At 44.2% G+C, this 18,186-nt stretch overlaps 1 protein-coding gene across 1 annotated transcript in view; it reads right to left on the minus strand.

Moving 5' to 3' along the window:
- Window positions 1-4,063: 4,063 nt before the first annotated feature.
- Window positions 4,064-18,186, minus strand: part of EIF4E3 (eukaryotic translation initiation factor 4E family member 3) — a 35,989-nt gene continuing 21,866 nt past the window's right edge. The window contains exons 4-7 of the mRNA XM_077325182.1: window positions 12,802-12,862; window positions 12,091-12,157; window positions 5,913-6,068; window positions 4,064-5,822 (exon numbers count right to left, since the gene is read on the minus strand). Of these exons, the coding sequence (XP_077181297.1) occupies window positions 5,776-5,822; window positions 5,913-6,068; window positions 12,091-12,157; window positions 12,802-12,862 (331 nt within the window). The 3' untranslated portion in view covers window positions 4,064-5,775. The remainder of the gene's footprint in view (window positions 5,823-5,912; window positions 6,069-12,090; window positions 12,158-12,801; window positions 12,863-18,186) is intronic.

Below are 18,186 nucleotides of genomic sequence, written 5' to 3' on the forward strand. Positions count from 1 at the left end.
CGTGCAGATGTTGTGATGGATTTGCCATCTTCTAAACTCCCTTTCCTTTTTGTATAAAATGAACTTGTTTGTGCTGACAGATCCTATATACTGTAACTTGCAAAAAGGCTTAGTGTGTCAACAAACAGACCATGGAGGAGAGGGGAGAGGACTGCTGGAAGTAAACATTTTCTGCGGCCCTTCCAATAGTTGTGTGTGTGTTGATTTCTCCCCCAGGCATTTTGTACTGGCACAAAAAAGAAGGGGAAGGCAATTTCCGTCAGTTCCTTTCTTTACCTCAGACCCTGCCAAGCATAGTTGTTCTTTTTTGTCTGGATCTATGTCGAGAGCTTTTCATGGGTCCTGGTGGAAGATGGGGAAGCCCCTTGTACTTGTGGTTTGTAAGATCCAACCCATTCATTTTCATTTTGGTAGTGTATCCAAAAACAAGGTCACATTCTTTTATCTCAAGCTTCCCAGGACTGAAAAGAAACAGTGCTGCATAATTAGCAAAACTGTGCCAGCCGGTGCAGTATAATACAAATTCAAACTCCTGTAGAGCTTAGGGCACTAACAAATGGATCCTTTAATAGTCATGGAAACTGGAAACAGTGATAACCAAGGCATCCCTCTGTAAGAGAGTTTTCAGCATAACAATGTGTCATACTGACAAAATTATTGTGAAGAGGCATGCTAAAGTGTGTTATTGCTTACGCTATAGTGTGTTATAGATTAGGGGCCATCCCAATCCGGATTGGCCCACTGCCTGGTGGGCGCTCTAGGGGCCATGCCAATCCGGAAGTGCCCAGCAATTGGCCCGCTGCCTATGGTTTTGGAGGGCTGGACAGGCCCGGACAGCATCCCCAAGACCCGGACAGCAGCCCTGAGACCCGGATAGTGCCGCCCAGATGGCCGTTTCAAAAATATACAGAGGAACTGTGGTAAGGATTGATAAAAGTGTTGCACTTATCTATAACCATTGCTCATCGTTGTATTCTGTGCAGGCACACATTGGGACTATGTGAGCACAGGCCAGCTGCCAGAAGATTCCTTCCCCGCTTTTCCATCCCTGAAGCTGAAGGGAGTACCCGCCCTCCTGGAGCCAGAGACCCGTTTTCCTGTCCAAGTGGTTACATGTTCCTGGCAGGGACTTCCTTCCCTCAGTTCTCCAGTTGCCAAAAGCACCCCAAACTCTTAAGAGAGGTCACAGAATGGAAGGAGGGAGAGAATGTGTGCCTGCGCAGAAGACAATTTGATGAACTAGTTACTATTAAGTGCTTAGAGGCTGTACGATGCTTATCACGGTGCATCTCTTATGTTTGGATTTTGCTTTAGCCTTATTAGGGGCAAGTTCTGAAGCACAGCAAGACCTCAACTGGAGCTCTACTCAGACCTGATGGAACCAATATGATTGAGGGTGGTATCATGGTTAAGGCAGGAGTTACTGGTAAGAGTCGGTTGTTGCTCCATCGAAACAGAAGACTTTGCAGTTGAGCTCTCAAGGCATGAAAGGTCTTTCCCTCAAAGGCTAGCTTTAAGTTGTGCTGCTCTGTCAGACCTCACCTTCAGTGTGAACTGAATGTTTGCAGCTGACTGCATTGTGTTTTTCATCAAGAAATGAACAGAGAGAAGGGAGCTCCTCCCAGGAGCATGTGACTCGGAAACATGCCTCCAAGTGGAGAGGCTCCCCCTTCAGTTTTTTATATAGATGGATGGAAAAGCTGGGAAGGAATTTTCTGGTGGCTGACCCGGGACTGCACAGAAGACCGAAGATGAGTAACTGTTCTCAGTAATATTTGTTGGGGATAGTTCAATATCCAAGCACTACAATAATCCAGTTCTATTAGTAAGGGAAGAATACTAAAGCATACAGCCAGGCACTACTGGTGTCTTCAAGAACAGTATCCACAACAATGGCTATGGTAACCTCTTAGTAGTTTGCTGCTTGTTAGCAAAACCTTGGGAATTCCTAGAACTTCTCTTTTTGAAGAATGCCCCGTGAATGTCACATTAATTGATGTTTTCGTAACAATGTTTAATTTCCTGAAAGTTGCTTGGTATTCACCTACAGCAGCTTCATGGCTTGGAAAACCTGGACTGAGTCAAGAAAAGTCCCCACAAATTCCAAGATGTGAGCTATTCAAAATGGCCAATGAAATAATATTAAAATTGAGGAATGCATAAAACCATAAACTGTCAATGCAGTTGGTAGTAGTAATTTCAATTCAGGAAGCAAATATCAAACAAATAAAACGGGGGAAAGAAACTACACACACTGTGGGGGACGGGGGGGGGGGCAAAGGGACACTCCGGTTATGAGAAATGTGACCTTTCTCTATAGCCTAATTCAAATGTTTCTTCAAATGAACTGCGTGCTGCAAAATTATGCTTAATTACTGCCGCAGAAGCCTCTTAATTATGATACCCCAGTGGACAGGGCTTTCATCCTTATTAAAGGGAATTTAAAATTAAAAGGCATTGTGTTACCCATAATGCTGTTGTCGGGGGACCTCTGGAACCCTCTGTGTTACTGCAGAGACCCAACTCATTGGGAAGAAGCAATATGAGGGAGGGAAAGCTCTCTTTGTGCCCAGGGCAAGGGCAACAGTTGCTGGTATGAAAACAGTCTGATGCAGAAGCCCCTTGTGTAGTGGAACAGTTAGACTGGAGTCCAGGGGCACCTTAGAGACCAACGAGAGTTTCAGAGTTGTCCTGTGGAAGTGTTGAGGCAGAAGACTGAATTTTTAAGTGCACTGTTTATAAAACAGTTGTTTAATAATGCTTATTAAGTGCAGAAGTTTAATTCATACAAATGAACTAGTGCACAAATTTTAAAAGGGAAACAGGTTTCTTTATAAATGTATTAAACTGAGAGCCAGCATGGTGTAGTGACTCAGAGCAGCGACCTGTAATCTGAAGAACTGGGTTTGATTTCCCACTCCTCCACATGCAGCCTTGGGCCAGTCCCAGTTCTCTCTCAAGACTCATCTCCCTCAGAGAGGAAGGGAAGGTGATTATAAGCTACTTTGAGACTCCTTCGGGTAGTAAAAAGTGGGGTACAAAAAAAGCAGCTCTTCTTCTAACACCAACAATCCAAATCACATCTATTTAGACATCTTCCTGCTGATTTCCATGGGACTTCCTTCAGAGCAAGAAAAAGAGGACTGACCATAAATCAAATATTTCTAAAAGTTGCTATGATATCCTGATTCTTCTCGACTGCAGATGAATTAAAGCAAGGATGGAAAGGGGAGGGGGGAATCTTTAAAAGTTAGTGATTTGTGTCCGCCTCTCTGTGAGTTGCCAAAACTAGGGACCGGGAGATGTCTCTTACCAAGGAGATTGCACTATGCTAATAAACTGGTTACAACTTGAGAATTTCAACTAATCCCCTGTAGGAGTCCTGATGCAGATCCCTTCCCAATATAGTACTTACAGGATTCAAAATTTCAACCTTTTCTCACACAATTAATGGCATTTAATATTGTAAAAAGGGGCCAAGGGCCTGGTTACTGTCTTATTTGAAAAAGCCATCGAAATTATCCTATGTCTGTATCTGCATTCAAAACACCAAACAATGTAATCAATATTGCAATTCTTTCTCTTATTTGCTGCTTCAGCACAGATTCTCCAAACTAGATTTTATGAACTTAGGCAGACTGTGAGTGGGTGGGCAGGAAGGGATGTGCCAGTGTTTGTGTCCTGTGGCCCTTCCTTGCATAGCCAGGGAATTGCTAATTGCTGCTGTGGGATGGTAGGTGAATTTCCTCCAGGCCAGGCTAGATTCTGCAGATTTTTGTGGAGGGGGATCACTTGGGCATGAAATTGGGGTCACCGTGGGTGGGCACGTAATTATGAGTTCCTGAATTGTGCAGGGGTTGGACTAGATGACCCCAAGTTCCCTCACAACTCTATGATTCTAGATATGCTGTGTTATTACAGTATGTTTAGGGGCAAAAATGTCCATAATGCACTCAATGTCTTATTACGTTAACGCACGGCATGACCGGGACCCAGAAAACACCTTTCACCTGAACGTTCAGTTTTCTGACAAAGGAAACTCAGTGTTCAATGCAACGATAGATGAGTTTATAAAACAGTTGTTTAATAATGCTTGTTAAATGCACAAGTTTGATTCATAAATACAGATGAACTAGTACAAAAATTAAAAAGGGGGAAATCAATTTCTTTATAAATGTATTCAATCCCAATGGCCGCCTCTCATATGACCAGATGGATTGCTATCCATACAGTCGGAACCATTTCCCAAAACGAATGCTAATCCACTAATGCTGCCCTCTAAGGATGTGTCTCCCCTCCCTCGCGACAGCATCTTCTTGAGAAACTAAATAAATCTTTGGTGCTGTAATGAAAACATATTGAAAGCTCCAGTAATTAATACGAGGGGAAAGGGGAAGAAGACCACACACAAAAGCTAATGATGAAACTTCCACATTCATGCAGCAAAATGTAACTGACTCATTTCTCTATATGGGGGGGGGGGGGGGAGGGAAACATAAGGCGCCATCATAGCTGGCTACGAGGTCCAGTTGAGCTGGTTATGTTTACAACAAAATGACTATGGATTTGATACTGACCTTAAACGGGTGCAGAACACAGCTGACGTGAAAACTGGACAGGAGGGAGGGTTGGAGGGGGGGGGGGAGGGAGATGAAGGTCTGTTTTGCAAAAGTATGCAAAGATCGGATCGTGAAGCTTCCTATTTTCACCAAACACACAGTGGTGTGTTCTTTTTCAAAGAGAGAGAGAGCGTACATAGTGCAAAATTACCCACCTTTAAAACAGAAACATTTCCTACTGAAAGGCTATTCATCTGGCTTAAGGGGTGTTGTGCTGAAGCCACTAGAAGGAAATGCCGGTGAACAGACGTGCTACTCCGCGCTTGACCGTACTCCCTCGTGCTGCAAGCAAGAGAAGGGCCGTGAGCGAAAGAGTGCTGCCATGATCAGTCATGGGGGAAGCAAATCACGGTCACACCACCTTCACTTGATCTGCTGGTGGTGCCAAGTGTTCCCACGGAGTCTGCCATCAGGCTCTGACCAGCCCAAGGATTATTCAAGGGTTTCTTCCCCTCCACACACACATATTTAAAATTAAGTTACAGCAGAAACCTGATCTCTGTCTATAGCCTCTCTATCTCCATTCAGTGATTATTATTTATTATTTATATTATTTTGCAGCATGGTTATCATCAGTGCATAACCAGACGACCCTGAAATTCATGCGCTCAGCACAGCTGCTGTGCAACCTCCATTCACATCCAATGCACACTTCTTGTTGGATTTCTCCCATTCTGTATTAGAAGTTAACAGTGCAAATTTCACATCTCTCTCGGGACAATCTGTGAGTAGGTTTTGACATGACAGGAATGTCTCGTAATAAGGCTTACCAAAAAAACAACAACAACAAAAAACGTGGTTCACTAAGTACAGCAAGTCTAAGAAAAGCAGCGTCCCATGCTTGTGCATCTTTGCATTTAAAAACTGAGTATGGTAAAGCTAATTAAAAACGAGAAAATCTTCTATCTAAAAAAAAATGCACTAAGGTAATTTGAACAGTGATTTTTCTTTCGTTGTGAAGTCCAAAGAGACATCCTGACCAGCAACTGAGGCAGCCATTCTCTTTCCTTTTGAGCACCAGTGATTGCATGTGAATAGAAAGAGGCTTAAAATAACCAGGGGGGGGGGATCGTGATGCTTTTGCAAAATGTACTGTCCATCTTCCCACTGCGATGATCTTCACAAAAATAATTATTACAACATGAGTTCAGTACTGTTAATGTCTTCCACGCCCGCCTTCAAAAGCATGATGCTCTTTGTGAGCTGAAAGACAAAAGTGATTTCAGCATTAAACCGACGGCAAAACTGTACAGATAGCAGACTCCGCTTGCCCAGTGTGTGGATACTACTTACGTTTATAAAAAACAGCCTTAAAAGATGTGTGTGGCAGAAGTTCATAGATCTTTTCTAAAACGGTGGCTTCGCTTGCTAATGAGGCATTGACATTCCACACTTGAACGACATCTTCCCGGTCACGAACGCTGACGCTAACCCCTATTACTTCATCACCTGTCAAGAGAAAAAGAGTACCGTTGTTTTTAAAAAGGTGTCCTTAAGTTAGAAACCAGATTGGAAGGTTCTGCCCCCAAACGGAAGAATATCAAACTGATGGGTTTTGTTGAAAGAAAGTTAATGCAGGTATTTTAGATGCTGCTGTAAATTTTTTTTACCGTGAAGCCTTATTTCTGACAGAATTATTTTCGACAGCAAGGGCAACAGTTCATATGGAGATCTGTTTTCCAATATCTTATGAGACTGGGCTTTTATTATTGTTTGTTCAAAGCCAGCTTGATGTTTGTCAGAAGGGCGAAGACCTGGGAGAACATTGATCTCTGGTTCCACAGGACTTTTCTAATTAGCACACTGAAAACAACAGCAGTGTGAATGTTTGCCACTCTATTCATACATATAGGTGCCAAGTGCAAAGGGCACTGATTTCTGTTTGATACAGAGTTGGCCTTTGACTAGGTATATGTACAGAATTTTACACAAGGAGCATTTAGGGAGCATCTAGCTTCTTCTTTCTAATGCTAGCAAATAATAAATAGTCAGGTCATCGGTCTATGGAGATCATACTTTGTGGGGCAGTGACTCTCCAGGGTTTTACCTACCACCTGATCCTTTTAATTGAAGATGCCTTACATCATGGGTAGTCAACCTGTGGTCCTCCAGATGTTCATGGACTACAATTCCCATGAGCCCCTGCCAGCATTTTCTGGCAGAGGCTCATGGGAACTGTAGTGCATGAAAATCTGGAGGACCACAGGTTGACTACCCCTGCCTTAGGTTGACTACCCCTGCTAGTTTCAGTTTGGAAGATTTGGAAGATTCTGGGAGATTTTCGGGTGGTGTCTGTGGAAGACACTTTGGGGAGGAGAGGAAGCTTGAGAGCTCAGACAACTGAGAGCACCTGGAGAGAGCTACTGGGGAGAGTTGCTGCTGACCAGGTGAGGCTTTTGTTCTGCCTGGGTGAGGTGATTGCTGGGTAATTGTTGGGAGGCTTAAAAAGGGCTACTCCTCACCAGAGGCAGAGCTCAGACAACTGAGAGCACGTGGAGAGAGCTACTGGGGAGAGTTGCTGCTGACCAGGTGAGGCTATTGTTCTGCCTGGGTGAGGTGATTGCTGGGTAATTGTTGGGAGGCTTAAAAAGGGCTGCTCCTCACCAGAGGCAGAGCTCAGACAACTGAGAGCACCTGGAGAGAGCTACTGGGGAGAGTTGCTGCTGACCAGGTGAGGCTTTTGTTCTGCCTGGGTGAGGTGATTGCTGGGTAATTGTTGGGAGGCTTAAAAAGGGCTACTCCTCACCAGAGGCGCGAGCCTTTGGCGCAAGCCGAAGGGCGAGAGACAAAGGGCTCTTGGCCTGTGGTTCTTGGCTGAGCAATTAGAATCAGTAGATTATATCAGTAGATTATATTTCCCTAGTACTTCCACTGCCTAGACATTACAATGGACCTCCAGGACACTCATCCCATCATCTGCAGTGAGTGTGACATGATTGCCTTCCTCCCAGAAGACAAGATGGACTACAGCTGCCCCAAGTGTAAGCTGGTAAGACTTTTGGAGGAAAAGATTAGGGCACTAGAAAACAGAATTATTACTCTGACCCAAAGTAAGAAAGGGGAGGAGTTCGTAGTCCAGAGCTCTGCAACATGGAATAAAGAGAATAAAGAGAATACAACCAGTCCTGAAGAGGACAAGGAGGTTGACCACAATAGGGAGCCTCTGCAGGCAGTTCGGAAAAAGACTGAACGGCGAAGGGCGAGACAGTTCTTGGGGCCTTTGGTGCTCCAGAATAGATTTCAGGCCCTTGCAGAGGAGGTGCAAGGGTCAACAAGGGAAGAGGTCCCAAAACAAACTCTAAGACAAAGGGAAGAGGCCATGGGGACAGAAGGAAATGGAGTTGAGAAGAAAAAAAAAAGGAGAGTACTGGTAATTGGAGACTCCCTGCTAAGAGGAATGGATCGCCATGTGGCTGGGCCCGACCCCCTAACCCGAGAGGTGTGTTGCTTGCCAGGGGCGAAAATTAAAGATGTTTCAGAAAGGCTGCCCAAACTCCTCAAATCTACGGATCGCTACCCATTTGTGATGGTCCATGTGGGAACGAATGACATGTCCCTGAATACCATCGCTCCTATTAAAAAGGACTATCAAGATCTGGGGAGGAAGCTCAAGCAAATGGGGGCACAAGTGGTATTCTCTTCAATCTTGCCTGTCAAGGGAAGAGGAATGCGTCGGGAGAGGAAGATAATGGAGGTGAATCACTGGCTGCGTAGTTGGTGCCGGCAGGAGAGATTTGGTTTCTGGGACCATGGGATAGGCTTTCTTGAGGAAGGCCTACTAGCACATGATGGACTGCACTTATCGAAACTGGGGAAGAATGTGTTTGGCAGGAACCTGGGGAGATTCATCAGGAGAGCTTTAAACTAAAGCCACTAGGGGAAGGAGACGATCAACATAGGGAGTGTATGGAAGGAAAACTATCGGAGGCAGCCCAACCGGCAAGGCCAGCTCATAGGGAACCAAAAGTAAAAGGATTCAGATGTCTTTATACTAACGCCCGAAGCATGGGCAATAAAAAGGAAGAGCTGGAACTTCTCATGCTGATGAAAAGGTATGATCTAGTAGGCATCACAGAAACTTGGTGGACTGATTCTCATGACTGGAATGTAATGGTGGATGGATATGAACTGTTCAGAAAAAACAGAATAGATCGAAGAGGTGGAGGAGTGGCACTGTATGTGAAGAAAGGGCTTACCTGTCAGGAAATTCTAGTGAAGGAGAGCATATCTACAGTGGAAAGCATCTGGGTGAAAATAAGCAAGGGGAAAACAAACAGTGTGGTGGTTGGTGTCTGCTACCGACCGCCTGACCAACGAGAGGATGTGGATGCTGCACTTTGTGAGCAGCTTGAGAAAATATCCAAACGGCAGGACCTTGTCATCATGGGTGACTTCAATTTCCCAGATGTGTGCTGGGAAACAAACTCTGCGAAGCGTCCTCAGTCATGCAAGTTTCTGACCTGCCTGGCTGACAATTTCATTTATCAAATGGTAGATGAACCCACAAGAGGTTCAGCCATACTGGACTTAATACTGACCAACAGGCAAGAGTTGGTGGATGAGGTGAAGGAGGTGGGGACCCTAGGGGGAAGTGACCATGTCCTCATAGAATTCCTTTTGAGATGGGGAGCCAAGGAAGCTTGTAGCCAGACGCGGATGTTGGATTTTCGTAGGGCAAACTTTAATAAACTCAGAGACATGATGAGTGTCATACCATGGACGAGAATGCTGGAAGGGAAGGGAGCATGTGAAGGGTGGGCGCTACTCAAACAAGAGCTATTGCATGCTCAATCAATGACTATTCCAGAAATACGAAAACACTGCAGGAGCTCTAAGAAGCCTATTTGGATGAACAGAGAACTTCAAGAGGAACTAAGAAAGAAAAGGAAAATGTTCAGGAAATGGAGGGAAGGACAGAGCTCTAAAGAAGAGTACCTACAGGTTACTAGGCACTGTAGATCAATCATCAGAAAGGCCAAATCTGAGAGTGAGCTAAGATTGGCCAGGGAAGCCCACTGTAACAAGAAAAGATTTTTCAGTTACGTGAGGAGCAAACGTAAAGTAAAGGAGGCAATAGGCCCGCTGTTGGGTGCGGATGGACAAACTCTAACGAAAGATGCAGAGAAAGCAGAAAGGCTTAGTGCCTATTTTACATCTGTTTTTTCCCACAGGTCAAAGTGTTTAGGCACATCTAGAGATGGCTGTAGCCAAAGGATAGTGTCTGGGTGGCAGGTTAACATGGATAGAGAGGTTGTCGAGAGGCATTTAGCTGCACTGGATGAGTTCAAATCCCCTGGTCCAGATGAAATGCACCCGAGAGTACTCAAAGAACTTTCCAGAGAACTTGCACAGCCCTTGTCCATCATCTTCGGAACCTCTTTAAGGACTGGAGATGTCCCGGAGGACTGGAAAAGAGCAAACGTTATTCCGATCTTCAAAAAAGGGAGGAAGGATGACCCGGGAAACTACAGACCAGTGAGTCTGACCTCCGTTGTGGGGAAGATAATGGAACAGATATTAAAGGGAGTGATCTGCAAACATCTGGTGGATAATTTGGTGATCCAAGGAAGTCAGCATGGATTTGTCTCCAACAGGTCCTGCCAGACCAACCTAGTTTCCTTTTTTGATCAAGTAACAGGTTTGCTGGATCGAGGAAATTCGGTTGATGTCGTTTACTTGGATTTTAGTAAAGCTTTTGACAAGGTTCCCCATGATGTTCTGATGGATAAGTTGAAGGACTGCAATCTGGATTTTCAGATAGTTAGGTGGATAGGGAGTTGGTTAGAGAACCGCACTCAAAGAGTTGTTGTCAATGGTGTTTCATCAGACTGGAGAGAGGTGAGTAGCGGGGTACCTCAGGGCTCGGTGCTCGGCCCGGTACTTTTTAACATATTTATTAATGATCTAGATGAGGGGGTGGAGGGACTACTCATCAAGTTTGCAGATGACACCAAATTGGGAGGACTGGCAAATACTCCGGAAGATAGAGACAGAGTTCAACGAGATCTGAACACAATGGAAAAATGGGCAAATGAGAACAAGATGCAATTTAATAAAGATAAGTGTAAAGTTCTGCATCTGGGTCAGAAAAATGAAAAGCATGCCTACTGGATGGGGGATACGCTTCTAGGTAGCACTGTGTGTGAACGAGACCTTGGGGTACTTGTGGATTGTAAACTAAACATGAGCAGGCAGTGTGATGCAGCGGTAAAAAAGGCAAATGCCATTTTGGGCTGTATCAACAGAGGCATCACATCAAAATCACAAGATGTCATAGTCCCATTGTATACGGCACTGGTCAGACCACACCTGGAGTACTGTGTGCAGTTCTGGAGGCCTCACTTCAAGAAGGACGTAGATAAAATTGAAAGGGTACAGAGGAGAGCGACGAAGATGATCTGGGGCCAAGGGACCAAGCCCTATGAAGATAGGTTGAGGGACTTGGGAATGTTCAGCCTGGAGAAAAGGAGATTGAGAGGGGACATGATAGCCCTCTTTAAGTATTTGAAAGGTTGTCACTTGGAGGAGGGCAGGATGCTGTTTCTGCTGGCTGCAGAGGAGAGGACACGCAGTAATGGGTTTAAACTTCAAGTACAACGATATAGGCTAGATATCAGGAAAAAGTTTTTCACAGTCAGAGTAGTTCAGCAGTGGAATAGGCTGCCTAAGGAGGTGGTGAGCGCCCCCTCACTGGAAGTCTTCAAGCAAAGGTTGGATACACACTTTTCTTGGATGCTTTAGGATGCTTAGGGCTAATCCTGCGTTGAGCAGGGGGTTGGACTAGATGGCCTGTATGGCCCCTTCCAACTCTATGATTCTATGATTCTATGATTCTAAGCTCAGATACCACAGACTCCACCTTCCAAAGCTGCCATCGTCTCCAGAGGAATTGATCAAATACAAATATTTATTAAATACATATACACATATAAAACTTAAAAACATCAACGTATATAATGCTCTATTGCACAAATCAAAAACATTTTGACACATGGATAAATGACATTTCACTTGGACAAAAGGGTGCCTAAGCATTTTGATTTGCATTTGATGATGGTAGAACAAACTTTGAGTAGATGGCAGAACAAACTTTTGGCACCTTTAAGATCAATAAAGTTTTATTCAAGGCATAAGCTTTCAAGTGAATGCACACTTCTTTAGATGTCTTCAGGTCCCTGAAGAAGTGTGCATGCACACAAAAGCTTGTACCTTGAATTTAAACTTTGTTGGTCTTAAAGATGCCACTGGACTCAAACTGTGTTCTGTTGCTTCAGATCAACACAGCTATCCACCTGAATCTATTTGATGATGGTACTTGGCAAAATGTTGTTTTTACACAGTGAGGTACAATTGTTCTTTTTGTGGTGCCTGATACATTTACTTGCAGAGGTGTCTCTCCTCTTTTTTACTCTTTTTGTTCTTAATGATGCACGGCGCAAAATAAAAACAAACGAGGGAAAACATTTCTTACCTCCTGCACAGCGGTCTGCAAACTGTTCCCCAATAGTTGCTAACAATAACTCTTTCCAGACTGCGGACTAACGAAACAAATCATGTTTAGATTTTGTAACATTCAAGATTAGGCATGCAGCCTGCCCTGCAATACTTTGACTGCGTTAATGAACACTGAGCTATTATAGTGTATTTTCCATTATAAACGTCACGTTAATTGCAGTAATAATGGATCTTTCCCACCTCTTCCTGATTTTGGAGCTGCCCCACCACCCTCAAAACTGCTCCTGAGGATTGGAAGATCTTTGGCAATGAGACAGGGCTTACTGCTGTTGCAAAACAATAAAATCAGAGTCCAGTGGCACCTTTAAGACCAACAAAGATTTATTCAAGGCATGAGCTTTCTAGTGCAAGCACTCTTCCTCGGACTAAGAACTCCGTACATGACAGTGGGAATATATTTATTCCTTGAATAAATCTTTGTTGGTCTTAAAGGTACTATTGGACTCTGATTTTATTGTGCTACTTCAGACCAACACGGCTACCCATTTGAATCTATGCTGTTGTAAAAGTGCCTTTTGCTTCCCCAAGAAACACTTGGGATCCAACTATCCTTCTGGAAGGTAGACAGACAGCTATATCGGGTCACGTGGCTAACACTGTGTGTACGCATAAAGAAGTCAACATACGCCCCTCCACACAACAGAATCTGATTAGAAGTACAGCATACCGTACTGTCTTTAGGGACCTTCATTTTCCATACTCCTCCTTTGGCATTGCTTTCCTCTTCCCTGGTTTGTGGATGGGGAAAAAAATAATGATCATTACTCGTTACTGCAAGGCTACATATATGTTCAATAATTTTGTGCAAGTGGATAAAATGGTACTGGAAAAATAATTTGGCATCTTGAAACTTTACATGTGTATCTTATGACAGTGGTCCCCAACCGTTTTATCACCGGGGACCAGTCAACACTTGACAATTTTACTGAGGCCCGGGGGGGGGGTGTAGTCTTTTGCCGAGGGATGTCGCCACCGCCTGAACCCCTGCTCCACTTGCTTTCCCGCTGGCTTCCCTGACTTCCCGCTGCCCGCTGGGGGGCGCTGCCATCGGCAGCTGCGCAGTGCCACGATGAGGGGGAGCCCCAGCCATGGCGGCCGCTGGAGAGCACCAAAGGTGAGCTGGCGGCAGAGTGGCAGGGCAGCCCCTGAGGAGGAGGATGAACCGCGGCCTGGTACTGACTGATCCACGGACCGGGACCGGTCTCCGGACTGGGGGTTGGGGACCACTGTCCTATGGGATTGTTCCCTTTGTGCTACTCTTTGGTTGCAGCAAAAGATTTCCTGCACTGCAGCACTTCCTTCCTTGGTTGCCAGGGCTTCCTTTCACATGCAAAAGAGCAATATTTTTCAAGGAGCCTGTTGGCATCAAGGAATGCTAGCCAGAGAGTCACGGGTCAAACCTCTAGTTTCACCGGGGGGGGGGGGGAGAAGGAAAGTGCATTTTCTTTTGAACCATTGTGCCTCTAATGACAACCTCACAAGGGGGTACCGAAGCCTAGTGAGCCCAGCAGCAGCTTAAAGACCAGCAAGATATAGGATGCTTTGGGCTGATCCTGCGTTGAGCAGGGGGTTGGACTAGATGGCCTGTATGGCCCCTTCCACCTCTATGATTCTAAGATTGTCAGGACATAAGCTTACAAGAGTCTATGCTTTGACTCTTGAAAGCTTGTTACTCTGGAAAAGTTATTTGCCTTCTGGGTGCTACTGGACTCAAGTCTTGCTCTTCTCCTGTTGACCAACAGGGCTGCTCACCTGAAGGCATCATTAAATCTCAGGAGCCAGCAGCAGGCTGAGTAGGATTTCCAGTGTTCAAGGAACAGTTGCCTCAGTGCCCTCTATAAATGCACACTGGTGGCACGACATAAATAATAATGAAATATTCTTCAGAGTGATGGAATTGCAAGCCAGTTGGTAGTTAAGAGGAGAGGGGGGAAATCACTCCAACTCCAATATCTTGGTTGTGGCAAAAGGATGGTGCTGGGGAATTTCTGCAAGGGGAATGTTTGCGTGCGTCGGCAGGGGGAATCTGAAGAGCCAGTCTTGCTGATTTTTTAAAAACCTCTGGAGAACAGGTAAGCATAGGAGGAGGGCAAAAGGTTTCTTCTTTTTCTCCCACACCATAAAAAAAAAACCCAAAACAAAAACAAAACAAAAAGCAAAACTCTCACTCTCCTTCCAGAGCAGGTTCAGAAATAAATGGCCAAGCAGGACCAAAGTGAAAGCCTTCCTCCTCCTTTTAAATCCTCAGAAAGAAGTCGGGAGATGGCTCCCTTTCCCTCTTGGTGACCAGATCGTATTACCACACTGGCTGCCAACTGCTATGACAAGCTATAGGAGACTGAACAAGGTGTAATAACATTAGGCCCCTTTCAGAAAACTATGTTTCCCAGAGTCAGCATTACACTTTCTAAACCAGTGGTCCCCAACCTTTTTATCACCGGGGACCAATGCTTGACAATTTTACCGAGGCCAGGGGGGGGGGGGGGGGGAGTCTTTTGCCAAGGGATGTCATCACCGCCTAAGCCCCTGCTCCACTTGCTTTCTCGCCGGCGCCCCTGACTTCCCGCTGCCCGCTGGGGGGCGCTGCCAGCAGCAGCTGCGCAGTGCCATGCCGAGGGGGAGCCCCAGCCAAGGTGAGCTGGCAGAGCAGCCCCCAAGGCAGCAGTCAGGGAGGACGAGGAGGAGCCGCGGTCCGGTACTGACTGATCCACAGACCAGTCCTGGTCCCCGGACTGGGGGTTGGGGACCACTGTTCTAAACTATTTCCATTCTTCCCCCCCCCGCCGCCCCAAAGCTTGTTTTTTTTTTCTGTACCAGTAAGAAAATAAATAAGACAAAGTGCAGAAATATACAAACATGCAGGGGATTACTAATCTGTACGGCTGTAATTGGGCCCTCTGAATTACAGATTACAGCTTCTAATGTGTAACGTAGACCCTAAAGTAAAATCAAAGAGCCTCTTGTGGCGCAGAGTGGTAAGGCAGCAGAGAAATGCTGTCTGAAGCTGTCTGTCCATGAGGTTGGGAGTTCGATCCCAGCAGCCAGCTCAAGGTTGACTCAGCCTTCCATCCTTCCGAGGTTGGTAAAATGAGTACCCAGCTTGCTGGGGGGTAAACGGTAATGACTGGGGAAGGCACTGCCAAACCACCCTGTATTGAGTCTGCCATGAAAACGCTAGAGGGCGTCACCCCAAGGATCAGACATGACCCGGTGCTTGCACAGGGGATACCTTTAAAGTAAAATCCTCTTAGGGAACTTTTATATAGATGAAACTACAAAGAAGCAAGTTTCAATGGCCTGTGCTTCATGGAGGATGAGTTTACTATTTGTTTGGGGGGGGGGAGGTCTGACTTTAGAAGAGCTACTGGAGGCTGTCTGTGGATCTTTACTCTCTGGCTTCATACCTTAACAGATCTATTATCCTTAAAGACAACCTTTCGTTTGCTATCTCTGACCAAAGGTTAACAAAAAATTAAAAGTTAAAAAGAAGTAAATGGACTACACTGTGTATAACATGCAGACTAATATGTATATTTACATATATGAATTGCACAATGTATTCCAAAAGAAGGAGACTGAACTAGATTTCCAGATCCACCCTCTAGACATGATCAGAACATCAACATTTGTATCAGAAAATGGTATTTTCTTAAGAACAAATGTAATCATGTCTAGTATTATATCTGGAAAAGACAATCGTGTAATCATAAGTAGTTCTCATATGACTTTTTAAATTTTATTTTGAAAATTTCTTTTCTCTAGACATCTGAATGTCTGGATCTCAAATATGAGCACAGTATACTTGTTCAGTTATGCTCTCCAGTCGACAATGTTATAGGAGATTATTTATCTTAGGTGATAGCCATTATGAGTTTTGAGGAGATTACCAGCAGGATTCCTACAAAAATCAATACAAACCTACAGAGATCAGTACAATGCCTTAACAATCCCTGCATTAGAATATAACAGTTATTTTATCGTGATGTAAATTCTATTGCCACAACTCGAATTCAGGAAAACTTTTCTGGAAACCTATGTTTTAACATTTACTGAAACAAATGTTTAAAAATAGCCGTCCCCCCCTTCCTAATCACAGGCTCTATAGTACTTTAAGCTATAAATCTGTATCAGCACAGGTTGGCAACAATCTCCACACAGCCTCTCTCCTAAAGGACTGCGTGTTTCTGAGAATGTTTTCTCTTTAATGGCAACAAAAACAAGAACTTATTTGTAATGCTGAAGGTCTATATAAGAAGGGACTGGGCCCTTCTTCATCAATTCATCATTCCAGCTGCAGCCTTGCACCATGACCATGTCTTAACTCGTAGCCTTCGAGAGGACACAGGGAAAGCAAGAAAGGAAGATCCGTTCTGGGAGTGGAGCTTTGCTCCTTTGGATTTGAGCCATCATTCCGTTTCAAAAGGGCAACCAGCAAATTCCTCTACACCGAACTATAATCTGAACATTAACCAGATTGGATGAGTAAGAAGAGAAAGGAAGGAGTATTTGTATGAGAGATTGTGGCTTCTATTAAAACACCTTCCCGAGACATCACAGTGCGGGATGGCAAGTAAATTGAATAAATAAGATAAATAAAATAATTTCTACAATGCAACCCATTTTCTGTGACAAAATGTGAATTCAGACTGCCTTTTTTCAAGGAGTCTTCAAAAGTAAAACACATAATTTTGAGGAAGATTCCACAAAACATGGCTTCCTGGAAATACAATATGAACAGCGCTCTTTCCCCCGACATCCTGAATGAACTTATCTGTTCATTACAGAAACCAGATGATGGTGAAAAAAAGCAGTAATTGCGAATCAACACCTGGAAACTAATCAGAAGTGGCACGAGCCACTCTCCCTCCCATAAATACAACATGGATGTGGACTGAGAGGCTCAACTCAATCCCAGGTCTGCCTACCTTTTGCATCAGGATTTATCTAGGCCATGCTGGACTATCGTACCATCACAGAAGCACAGCCAGAACTTGACACAAAAAGTAGATGGGGTTAGGTAAACCAGCTATTATGTAAAGATCTTTACACAAAAGCTGGATAGTCATCTATTGGTCATGATCCAACTTTGGATTTTCATCACTGGGCAGGGGGTTGGAATAGATGTCTTCTAAGGTCCCCCTTGACTCTAGGGATGCTCATGTCTGTGGTGAGAACAGGCTTAGCACATTTATTATTATTATTATTATTATTATTATTATTATTATTATTATTATTATTTAATTTTTAGACCGCCCTTCTCCCAATAGGTCTCAGGGCGGTTTACAACATTTAACAGAAATTTCTGGTACAGTTCCCAACTAACGAATTTCCCAAGCCTTGGCTGATATGGCCATTCCCCTCTCCCTCCAGACTATGATCTTAAAAAAGAAAAAGAAAAAAAAAGAATTCTCATAAGCAAGTACTCTTCCCCTTTCCTTGAACAGTAAACATTATGCATTTGTCATTGATATAGAACACGATGAATTTGTCATTTATATTCTGGTCTATTGTACATATAGGGAGGGAAGGGATAACCAGAGCCATTAGATCTCAAAAGCTAAGTAGGTTCTGTTCTTGGACAGGAGACCACCAAGGACAATTCTGTAGTTTGCTTCGCAATTGCTTTGAAGGCTGGGATTGTCATAAGTCAGCTGCAATTTGACAGCACGGCATAGCGCATGTAAAGTTCAAAAATATTTGGCTTGTTCATTGCGCTGGCTTTAAAACATTTATCACAGGATTGTCCAGTTGTATCTGGCATAAGAGGAACTGGCTTTACTTGTGACAAACATACTGTGAAATATTAGGCAAATGTGGGCATTTTTAAAAAAAAACTGAGGTCCCTATTTCTATTGAAGCTTCCTGCAGGCTTTCTGCATCCAAAATGGTATTCTAAAATCACATGCAGAATACTGACTGATGTGCAAGAACTTGTGAGGAATACATAGTGAGGAATATGGATACAAAAGTTGAACAAGGTTAGCATGAATAGTGAGACTGAGTGTTGTAATACTTTGACATACCCTGGACTCAACAAGGACAAAGGTTTTTT

This window comes from Paroedura picta, chromosome 3 (assembly GCF_049243985.1).
Source record: "Paroedura picta isolate Pp20150507F chromosome 3, Ppicta_v3.0, whole genome shotgun sequence".
Classification (NCBI taxonomy): Eukaryota; Metazoa; Chordata; class Lepidosauria; order Squamata; family Gekkonidae; genus Paroedura; species Paroedura picta.